Consider the following 11,495-nt stretch of genomic DNA (forward strand, 5'->3'; position numbering starts at 1 on the left):
GGGGAGAACCATGCATGGGCTGGCTGCTGCCAGTGGAGGGCAGTGCAAATCAGAGGAGCAAATCCACCGCCTGGCAGGAGAAGTTACTAATCATTTGGAGCCAGAGTGATTGTCCAGTTCATTTGCTCCCTGCCTGACCAGAGGGACTGTAGTGGTTCTTTTTCACTCCTGCCGCATATCTGGGCTTTCCCTGGTACCTTGGCCGGTGCGCTGCTCACGGATCCAAGCCTTGTGCTCTGTGCTGTACCAACACAGAGAGGCATCCCTGCCCCTCTGAGCTGATGAGCTCAGTGGCCTTTCCTTTCCAGTTAAGTGTCCCCCTGGAGTTTCCACTGGCAGTTTTCTTTCCTCACTTCTTGTCTGAAACTGGAGCATCCACTCCAGAGGTGGCTGCTGGACACGTGTGTCTGACTGTGTGTAGAGGCTGGGACTGACCTGCCTCTCCCCCCGCAACAGTGTTTGAGAGCCCAGTGGCCACGGTGCAAGCAATCCGCTGGGAGAAGAGGTTTGTGGAGGAAGTGTCCACAGGCCAGGAGTGCGGCATAGTGCTGGACAAGAGCTGCTTCTACGCCGAGCAGGGCGGGCAGATCTACGATGAGGGCTACCTGGTCAAGGATGACGACAGCAGCGAGGATGTAAGTGACCAGGCACTTGTGTGCTAACATACAAACAGAACCACTCCTGAGTGCCGTTCTTGGGGGAGGAGGGGTGAAGAGGCAGTGAGGGCTGGGGAAGGAAGGGTGGAGCAATGGATAGTGCTTGGACTTGGGCTGTGGGAAACCAAGGTTCAATTCCTTGACCACGGACAAGTCGTTTAGGCTCTCTGTTCCCCACCTCTATAGTCGTAGGTGCCTAGAAATGTCAGGCTGGAGGCCGTCTGAGCCAAACCCCCAGACTGAGGCAGGGCCATTAAACATGGACCAGCCCAGACAGGTGTCAGTCCAACCCATTCTTCAAATCCTTCAGTGATGGGGATTCCACAACCAACCTTGGACACTGTCCCAGAGTTTTGTTACCCTTAGAAAGCTTTTCCTGATGTTGAACCTACATCTCCCTGGCTGCAGATTAAGCCCTTTACTTACCTCCAGGGAAGATGGAGCACAGCTGATCTTCATTCCCTTTGTACCGGCCCTTGACATACCTGACCCGGCTTTCCTCATAGGCCAGGCTTTCTGAACAATTGGTCACTGTTGTTGCTCTCCTCTGGACTCTTTCCAATTTGCCCGCATCTTCCTTAAAGCATGGTGCCCAGAATAGGACAGTGTTCCCAGCTGGGACCTTGGCAGAGCTGAGTACAGGAAAGCTCCCTCCCACATTTTACATGCAACACTTCTGCAAGTGCATCATGTTCCCGATTCAGATTCCATTTGTGATCCACTAACCCTCCCTAACGCTTTCCCGCAAGACAACTTAACTGGGCAGGGGCCCCGCTTTGTAGCTGGACGTTTGATTTTTTTTTTTTTTTTCCCCTGGCCAAAGCAAAGTACTTTGCGCTATTGAATGCCATCCTGTTGATGACGACAAAGGGGAGCATAGCCCTGACCTGCCTCCTGGGGTGTGCAGATAAGTGCTACAGATGGTTGAGGGCTCATACGTGATGGAGACCAAACAAGTACCATGACCCTGAGGGGTCAGGAATTCGGCAGGCCCCTTTTTGGCTCTCTCTGTGTGTGTCACTAGCTGACTGTTTGGCGATGGGAATCAGGGCTTGACTGAGCACTGCGTTGTATTCTCCAGAGCACCTCTCTTCCTCTGTCTTCATTTAATTTTCTAGCTCATAGTTTGTCCCCTGCTCCCACTGCAGCTGTCAGTCACCAAAGAGAGGTGGCCGACCCACTCATGCTGCCTGAGAGGCCTGTGTTCCTGGAGTTTACTCTTCCGGGGCCTTCGTTGCCGTCCAGGGGGCTGGGTGGAATAATAACCACAGCTCCCTCTGTGCTCTCCCCCATCTGCTACAGAAAACAGAGTTCACAGTGAAGAATGTGCAGATCCGGGGGGGCTATGTGCTCCACATGGGAACCGTCTATGGGAGCCTGAAAGTGGGAGACCAAGTCCGTCTGTATATTGACGAGGTGAGTTAGTCATGCTGTGCTGGTGACTCTTTCCGGTGAGAGAGTGACAGCTCCTTTTCCTCCACTAGTAGGCAGCCAGTGCCTGCTCCCACCACGGCGTCCCAGCAGAAGATCTGGGCCTTTCTTTCCCAGAGTGCAGTGGTTCCATGCTGTGTGGCTGGCGACCCCTGCCTCCCAGAGAGCCTTGAATGCAGTCATTGGCTTGCAGATGTCCTTTAGCCGAGCTGGGGTTGAGCCAAGAGTCCCCTGGGAGCTGGAAGATGGAATTGGTGCACTGTCCTAAAGGGTTAACGTGCTGTAGGTTAGACTGGGGCACAAGTGAAATCCTGGCCAGTTGCCCTGCTGGCTACGAGGTTTCAATTTTTCTCTCTCAGGTGACATCAGTGTTAGCAGAAGAAGCTTGGCTGAACTGTAGACTGTAAAATCTTCTACTGCTCTGCTGTAGGCAGGCAGCCTGCTACTCCTTGGGCACCTGCCACTGTGCCTTGTCCCCTCCAAAGGGAAGTTTCGGGTCCGGGGCGCTCTGGCCTCTCGCCAAGCACAGCCAATCAGCTGGAGATGTGAGGGGGGCTGGGAACTAGATTGAGACTTTTGCTGTTGTTGGCCCCAAAGAAGTCTCATACTGAAGCTGCTTTCGTTCTCTCCCTCCTGCACTATCCCAGATTTCTCCTGAAGCAGAACTAGTCTGTAACTGTAACCTGCTCTACTCTGTCCCACTACAGTCAGGGCTCACTGGTTAGGCCAGGGGTGTGTGAGCAGGAGGCGCATGGCAGCTCCTCCAACACCAAGGCCTTCAACAGTTGCTTTCCCTCTGCTCCTTGCAGCCCAGGCGGAGACCCATCATGAGCAACCACACTGCCACCCACATCCTCAACTTTGCCCTGCGCTCGGTGCTGGGGGACGCAGACCAGAGAGGGTCCCTGGTTGCCCCAGACAGGCTGAGATTTGACTTCACTGCCAGGGGAGCCATGTCCACCCAGGAGATCAAGAAAACAGAAGAGATTGCCAACCAAATGATACAGGAAGCCAAGGTGCGTCTGAGCAGGGGCACCACCTCTGGCATGCTGGGAGCAGCAGGCTCAGGTTGCCGCTGTGTTCAGTCCATGGTGTTAACCCTCCCCTGAGGGGATGCTTCTACACACTAGAGATGTTAATTTTCGAGTAACTGACTAATCGAGGGCTGTTGCGACACATCGAAGGCGAAAGTGCTGCGGGGACCACGGGACCAGCAGGGCGGTCTCCCGCCGACTCATGCTCCCCCACTGCATTTCAAAGCGGCAGCACTGCACGGAGCCCAGGTCAGCAAGGGAATCCTCAGCTGTTCCCAGGCTCCTCAAGGAGCCACTTTGAAACGCCACATGCAGCAAGTATTCCACATGTATTCTGATAGAGGCAGCAAGGCGGGGAGGGGGGTGACTAGTCAACTCGACTATTCAATAAGCATTTGCTTATCAGCTATTCGACTAGTTGTTCACATCCCTACTCTACCTACACACACACACACACACACACAGACACACACACTCTCTCTCTCTCTCTCTCTCTCTCTCTCTCTCTTCCCCCCCTCCCCCCCCCCAAGCCCTGGGCCAAGTGGGCATCATTGGCCAAGAGAATGCAGGGGGGTCAGGCAGACTGACACATGCTGCATCGACAGCCCCGTTTGTTCCTTCCTGTCTGTTAGCAACTGTGAAATTGCTGGGTGGAAGCAGAGTGAGGATCCCCATGGTCTCCTGGCAGCAGCTCACCCGCATGGCTCTGCCCAGGTTTCATCTCAGACATGCCCTGAATATCTCCTGCTGGGAAACTGACTCTCTGCTTCTAGCTGCATGCCCCTCTTTTTGGATTAGGTCCAGAGGTGACTGGTGTGGGCCTGTAATATGGCTCAGACCTGAGGGGGGATGCAGTGATACTGAAAAGCTGGGAGTATGAGGAACTGCTCTTTGTTGGCCTCTTGGTATAAACTGAGATTTCCTGCTGAGATGTGGCCTTATTTTTCACTGGAAAATACAGAGTTAAAGTGAACTTTGAGCCTCATTTCCCAGAATCGAAATTGGCCTGTATTCACTGCCCCATTCTCAGTGAGCATGACCTCTCTTTGGTGGGGTGGCCAGTAGATGTACTGGTGGTAACTGTACTCTGGTTTGGAAAAGCACACAGGTGTTGCTGGATCACTGCTGTGGGATCCTTTGGGAGCTGAAATCTGCCAGGCTATGACTCGAACTCTCTAAGCAGCGGTTAGCACAGAACGGGGGGGCATCTTGGAGGAGAAAGAGTTGAGGCAAATGGAACTGTGGCTTATTGAAAGTGAGGCGAAAAGTTCTGATGCTTTGGCTGCAGCTGTTAACCTGTATCTGCATTTCTGTCTGTGCTGGCTCTGGCAACTGCCCAGCTGATCCCCCTTTGCTTTGCCCTCCCCAGACAGTATATGCCAAGGATTGTCCTCTGGCAGCAGCCAAAGCCATCCAGGGCCTGCGGGCTGTGTTTGATGAGACCTACCCCGATCCTGTGCGAGTCGTCTCCATTGGCATCCCTGTGGAGGACATGTTGGCCGACCCCTCCAGCGCAGCTGGCTCCATCACGTCTGTTGAGTTCTGCGGAGGAACGTGAGTGTCTGACCAGGAGGAGGATGGGGAGCCGTGATAGGGCTTTAGCCATCTCACCTTGGGGCTCATGTCTGTTGTTTCCAAAGACACCTGCAGAACTCCAGCCACGCTGGCCCTTTGGCCATAGTCTCTGAAGAAGCGATTGCTAAAGGCATCCGGAGGATCGTTGCAGTCACTGGCACTGAGGCACTGAAGGTAAGTGGGGAGAGAAAGGGGGAGTCATTGTGAAATTCTGGAGCATGAGTGTGAGGCAACCCCATCACAGACAAGAGATTTTCATATTCATTAAAGACTGAGCCAGACCCTCCTTACCCCACTGACTCCACTTGACACCAGCCGAGCCCTTGACCCCATGTGCCAGCAGCATTTACAGCTTCCGAGCTGCAGGTCCAGTGAGTGAGGTTCCCTGGCCAGGCCTGCAGTCAGAGGGCTGGGGAGCCATCCGAGTAACACGGCACACCCTCCAGCGGGGTGAGACTGGCCAAGCAAGGGGAGACTGCTGAGCAGTGCCAGGGTCTGCACTCGGGTCATGCCAAGCCAGGGTGATGGGAGGAAAGCCAGTGAAAGGGGTAGAACTGCTTTCTGCTGGCCTGGCGGCGGCTGCACTTCCATTCTTGGCGACAATGCTTTCCCAGCTCTTGGCACAATAGATCTGCAAGTGTCCTCTTTCTTCTGTACTTACTGAGCAAATGGCACAAAGAACCCTGCCGCAGGGATCTCTTGGGATGCTCACTGTATTGTATTACGTGAACAAAAACTAGACATCACCAACGTTGTAGTCCTCATGCTGTGGGTTGTAAACTGGTCCCTAGCTGGGTCAAGAAGAGGAGTTTTCCCCAGGGTCTGTGAGGTGTCTGTGGCGTTTCATGGCTTTCTCTACAGCATCTGACATTGGCAGGATCAGGAGGGAAGTGGCCCGTACTGGGTGTAAGATTGGACAAGCTCTGCCTTCTTGAGCTGTGCTGCTCCCTGGGGGAATGTGTGTGTGTCTGGTTTCTGTCCCTGGCTGCGGGGTGTTGAGCAGCCCAGCGCGCAGTAACCCTCCATTCTGCTCTCAGGCCCTAAGGAAAGCGGACAGCCTCATGACATCGCTCTCTGCCCTGGAGGCCAAAGTGAAGGTCCAGACTGTTCCCAATAAGGACGTGCAGAAGGAGATTGCAGACCTCAGCGAGGTAGGGTTGGGACCCCCAGCGCCCCCGGGAGCACTGCTTCAGATGAGCAGAGCAGAAGTGTGATGCCTTAGCCTGGGTCCTTAAATTGAAGCATGTCACTTTGGAGTTAGGACCCTGGGTTTGGGGGACGTGTCCAGTGCTGCTGGGAAAAGGCGGGTTCCTGTGTGACCTTAGGCAAGTCACGGGATCTCTGTGCCTGTCCACTAGCGACAGGTGTTGGGTGGCATTCGGACACTACGGTATGCTAGGTGGACTGTGCATTGCAGATTGAGCAAATGCTACCTCATTCCCTGTCTCGTGGCATTAGGAAGGGGGCTTTTTACGGGGTGCTCCATTCGAGAAGCTTTTTGGGTTGAAAGCCAGTTCATTGGGGTTGGGAGCACAGAAATGGCTGTCCGTTGTGGTAGGCCAAGAGCCTGAACCCTTCTTCTGCTTCCAGGTGCTGGCTACCGCAGTGATCCCCCAGTGGCGGAAGGATGAGCTGAGAGAGGCTCTCAGAGCGCTGAAGAAGGTTATGGACGACCTGGACCGTACAAGCAAAGCAGACATCCAGAAACGAGTGAGTCCATGAGCCCTGCTGAATAATGCTAGTGGGATGGGGGGTCCTGTGGCCATCTGTGTGCGCTCTGCTTCCTGCTCCCAACCCAAACAAATGGATGCTGCTCTCCTCCCTTTGGTGTTGCCTAAATGGGGGGGTACCCAGCCTTTCTATTCAAGGTCTCTTTTCCCCTGTGCAGTCTGTTCTTTCTTCCCCCAGGCCTCAGCAGCTTGCTCCGGCCAGTGAGATTGGACAGCCTTCTGTAACAGTAACAAATGTTTTCAGCTGACCCTGGGGTGTGTTGCACAAATGGTGTGTCCGTTGAAACTCAGTACCCCCCCTCCCGGCCAGAAAAGTGAGCTGGCCACACGCTGGGCTGGCCTACTGTTGGGGTCCGTGCAGGATTGGGCAGAGGGATGGGAAAGGTGGGGAGTTTGAAGTCTCTCCCTGTCACTAGTAGGCCTCCCGTGTCTGAGCAACACCCAGTATTCCCGTGTGACTCTACTTGCTCTTGCAGGTGCTGGACAAGACCAAGCAGCTCATTGACAGCCACCCTAACCAGCCACTGGTGGTCCTGGAATTGGAGAGTGGCGCTTCAGCAAAGGTAACTCAGCTTCTAGGCAGAGCAGCCTCCTCGGCTCCCTCCGTACACATGGGAGCTTGGAACCTTGCCTCTGAATTCGTGCTCCCACAGCGTACTCCAAGCACAGCCTGTTTGAGAGCCTCCATCCGGGGCGCAGACCAGGGGTGGTGTGTGCTGCTGTTCACAGCCTGGGTCTCTGCACCCTTCCTGCTGCTTTAACTGGGAGGAGCTCCAGAACTTGATCTTCTAGCTCTCACAGCTCCACTTCCAGTCTGGCTGAGGATGGGGATCCCTTGAACTTCCGTCTCTGGCCCCAGGAAGTCTAAGCAGTTCTGGTGACCCCATGGAAGTGGGGGCCTGACCCAGTTTGAGAACCACTGCTCTAGAATTCTCTTTTGGGGCCATTACTGCAGTCTGCACAAATGCTGCATCTGCGTTCTAGCTCCAGAGTCCAGGTGCTTTTCTCTGTGGGGTGCTGCTGGAGGTGTCCCGGGGATTGTGCATCCGCACAGCCTGTCCTGGGAGTTGTGTAACTGCACCAGTTCTTTCTCTGAACGAGGGCGCTCCATCTCTTTTTGGGAAGATTATGTGCCTGGTGCTTAGGGACTTCTTCCCAGTCAGTGAAGCCTCTCCACCTTCACCTTTCTTGCAGCCCATTTCTGTTCACTGGACAGGGCCTTGAGAGGCTATCTAGTCCAATACCCTGCACTCATGGCAGGACTGAGCATTACCTAGATCATCCCTGACAGGTTTGTATCTAACTTGCTCTTAAATATCTCCAAGGATGGAGATTCCACAACCTCCCTGGGCAATTTATTCCAGTGTTTAACCACCCTGACAGGTAGGAAGTTTTTCCTAATGTCCAACCTAAACCTCCCTTGCTGCAGTTTAAGCCCATTGCTTCTTGTCCTGACCTCAGGTTAAGGAGAACCATTTTTCTACAGTCTTTGCAACACTTTTTTATTTATTTGAAAACTGTTATCAGGTCCTCTGTCTTCTCTTCTCCAGACTAAACAAGCCTATTTGTTCAGTCTTGCCTCATAGTTGGTTTCTAGATTTTTAATATACATATATTTTTTTTGCTCTGGACTTTCTCCAGTATATCCATGTTTCCTGAAATGTACCTAGAACTGGACCCACTACTCCAGTTGAGACCTAATCAGCTCATAGTAGAGCAGAATTACGTCTTGTGTTTTGCTTATAAAACTCCTGGTGATACATCCCAGAATATTGCTTTTTTCCAACACTGTTGACTCATATTTAGCTTGTGATCTACTGTGATCCCTAGATCCCTTTCTGCAGCACTCCTTCCTGGGCAGTCATTTCCCATTCTGTGTGTGTGAAATGATTGTTCCTTCCTAAGTGGAGCACTTCTCTCCTTATTTAATTTCATCCTGTTGATTTTAGATCATTTCACCAATTTATGCAGCTCGTACCTTCAGGGCCACTGGGGACTGTCCTGGCTGTGGCTGCAGAGGGATCTGAGAGCCTGCAATGTGGTGTCAGGAGCTGGTTCTTGCCATGACTCGGTGTGCATGTCTCCACAGGCCCTGAATGAATCTCTGAAGCTGTTCAAGGCTTACTCCCCTCAGACTGCGGCCATGCTCTTCTCTGTGGATAGCGAAGCTGGGAAGATCACTTGCTTATGCCAAGTACCTCAGGTAGTACTGTGTGTGTGCCCTTCCTTGTGCCGCCCTGCAGCCATTCAGATGGAGTGTCAGACTGGTGGGGGGGGCGTACTTCAGGATTCTTGCACCCCTCATGCACAGGGAAGTCCACCTTCCAGCCTCTTCCCTATCTGCATCTCCCCTCCCCCCGCCCCTTTCCAGTAGCAGTAGCCCTGCTCCTGACCCTGGCTCCTGGGGATGGGGTGTGGAGACAGGGATAGAAACATGAAATGAGCAGCTTCCACTGAGGAGGGGCTCTGAAGAAGCATTACTCTGTGTTTCTTCTGATTCCTGTTCTGTCTCTGACTGCCCCTTCAGCCTTACACCACATGTCCAATGGCATATGCCTCTGGTGGGGTCGGTGGGTTTTGTTCGGTTACTGCTGCGAGTGCAGGGCTTGGCCTTGACTTTTGTAGCTCTGATTTTGAAAACAAATAATGTTTGAGAGGTGAATCATGGAGTACACAAGACAAATCAGACTCCTGAAAGGGGGTGCGATCACAGAAGACCCTTTGAGGCTATTGCTGTCACAATAGGCAGTGATCTTGAAAGATTGAGAGCCACTGATTCAAACCCACTCACCTGCCTGGAAAAGACGTTTCCTTCCTTCCCTCCCTCCCTGGCATTGTCAGCCACAGCACAGAGCCTGGAAATCCTGCCTTCCCCAGCAGTCACTCCAAACCTGCTGTCTTTAAAAGAATCTGAATTCTTGCTTTCCAGGAGCTAGCCACCAAGGGCCTGAAGGCAAACCAGTGGGTGCAGGAGGTGACGGGTCTGATGGATGGCAAAGGCGGTGGGAAAGATGTATCTGCCCAAGCTACAGGAAAGAATGTTGACTGCCTAGAGGAGGCTCTGAAACTGGCCACAGACTTTGCCAAGCTCCACCTTGGTGAGCTGAAGAATTGACCTAGTGCCCCTGCACTGACTCTCAGCACATCAAGGAATGCCCTCAACTCTCCTCAGCCTGGCCGATAGGTTACAGTGTAGTGGGGCTTGTGAAGATGGATTCTGCTCCTCATTCCTTCTGAATCCATTTGCTTGAGGCATTAGCAGACTAAAAGCAGAATCAACAGCTTGTGTCCTAATCCAGCTCTGATGAGGTCTCCCGGTAGCCTGTGTTGAATCATGTCACTTTCATCCTCTCTATGTCTGTTCCTTGTCTAAAGTCAAGCTGACAGTACTGACCTACTTCCCAGGCTACTGTGAGGATTAACTAGCTAATGGTGTAAAGTCTGCAGAGCACAGTCCAAGGTGCTAATTGTTAGCAAATACTGTCACACTTCTACAATAAATTAACATGCATCAAAGCCAAGAGTCTGTGTGTACCACCTTCACCCCTGTGTTACTACACTGGAAGCATGAGCTGCAATGAGGCTGGGTGTCGAAGGTGGGGATCCAACCTGCTAGAGTATTTTGAACCTCACCACTGTTACCAGCTGTTGATAATACAGGAAGTTTGCAGAGGAGTGACTGGTACCACATTCTCTGTAATTCTCTGAAGTGCCAGCCTTGGGATGGTCAGAGGTGACAGGGCTGAGCTACTCTGCATGGGAGCAAAAGCCAGAGACAAGGCAGGTGGGAGCACTGGCCTGCACTGACCTATGGCCCACAGCTACTGCAAGGGTGCCTGCTGTCAGTGGGGGCTTCACACACCCTACCTCAGGGAGTGCCCAGTAACCTTGAATCTCCAGGGAGGCTGTAGGAACACTGTCAGCCTCATGCTTCCTCAGCTGGGGGGTCACTGTTCCCACTCAGGAGCCTCTCCTAGCCCCATGTGAGCCTCCTCCCCCTCCATTACCACTCAAGCCCCCCTTGTCAACTAGGGTTGTCAGGTGTCCAGATCTTGACTGGAACACCCAGCTGAAAGGAACCATCCTGGCACCACTCAGTGCTGCTGACCAGCCATTAAAAGTCTATGCAGTGGGGCTAATGCCTTGACTCTGTGTGGCTCCCAGAAGCAACACTTTGTTCCCCACTTTGGCATCTACATTTAAGGGCAGCCAGGGCCCTTCACACCAGTGGGGAGATGGCTCTGCTTGTGGGAGCTACTTGCGGTAAATGCTGGCAGGAACCTGATCTCCCTGCTGCCCTACATCCTACCCAGAGCAGCCTTCTGCAACCCAAATCCCTCACCCCTACCCTATCCCAGTCTGCATCCCCAGCCACAGCCCTAGCCTGGTGAAAATGAGTGAGCATGTGAGGGAGAATAGGGAGAGTGAGCAACAGGAAGGGGGCATGAAGTGAGTGGAGAGCAGGGAGGGAGGCGAGGGTGTTTGGCTTTAAGTAGAGTTAGCGATAGGATGGGGCTTCTCCCTACTGCCAGCCCCTGAATAGCCCTGCCCACCATTATCACTGGGCCCCCTTGCTAATCTCCTCCCCTGCTGCTGGCCCCCTCACTAGCCCCCTGCCCTCCCCACCTTGCCATTATCTGCCCCTTTGCTAACTCCCCTCTCTCCTGCCACCCTTCCCTGCTGGAAAAACTTGAAAAACAAGGACTAATCTGATAGCACCTCAGAGACTAACCAAGTGTGGATGGCGGGGTGAGCTTTCCCAGCTCCAGCTGAACCTGCGCCCCGCTGTGCCCGGCTCATGAGCCCAGCTCCGCTGTGTTAGTCTGTAAAGTGCTGCCAGACCACTCCTTGTTTTTCCCTCCCCTGCTCTGTTGGCCCCACCCCCTCGCTAACCACGCCCCCTGCTGTTACCGTTGGCCCTGCCCTCTCGCTAACCCCGCCCCCTGCTGTTACCGTTGGCCCTGCCCTCTCGCTAACCCCGCCCCCTGCTGTTACCGTTGGCCCTGCCCTCTCGCTAACCCCGCCCCCTGCTGTTACCGTTGGCCCTGCCCTCTCGCTAACCCCGCCCC

At 53.6% G+C, this 11,495-nt stretch overlaps 1 protein-coding gene across 1 annotated transcript in view; it reads left to right on the forward strand.

The window, feature by feature from the left end:
* AARS1 (alanyl-tRNA synthetase 1) overlaps window positions 1–9,947 on the forward strand; it is a 31,727-nt gene extending 21,780 nt beyond the window's left edge. The window contains exons 12-21 of the mRNA XM_075940621.1: window positions 457–635; window positions 1,959–2,072; window positions 2,897–3,103; window positions 4,491–4,675; window positions 4,762–4,870; window positions 5,734–5,847; window positions 6,287–6,406; window positions 6,903–6,989; window positions 8,516–8,629; window positions 9,356–9,947. Of these exons, the coding sequence (XP_075796736.1) occupies window positions 457–635; window positions 1,959–2,072; window positions 2,897–3,103; window positions 4,491–4,675; window positions 4,762–4,870; window positions 5,734–5,847; window positions 6,287–6,406; window positions 6,903–6,989; window positions 8,516–8,629; window positions 9,356–9,541 (1,415 nt within the window). The 3' untranslated portion in view covers window positions 9,542–9,947. The remainder of the gene's footprint in view (window positions 1–456; window positions 636–1,958; window positions 2,073–2,896; window positions 3,104–4,490; window positions 4,676–4,761; window positions 4,871–5,733; window positions 5,848–6,286; window positions 6,407–6,902; window positions 6,990–8,515; window positions 8,630–9,355) is intronic.
* The last annotated feature ends 1,548 nt before the right edge of the window (window positions 9,948–11,495 follow it).

This window comes from Pelodiscus sinensis, chromosome 12 (genome assembly GCF_049634645.1).
Source record: "Pelodiscus sinensis isolate JC-2024 chromosome 12, ASM4963464v1, whole genome shotgun sequence".
In the NCBI taxonomy this organism is placed as follows: domain Eukaryota; kingdom Metazoa; phylum Chordata; order Testudines; family Trionychidae; genus Pelodiscus; species Pelodiscus sinensis.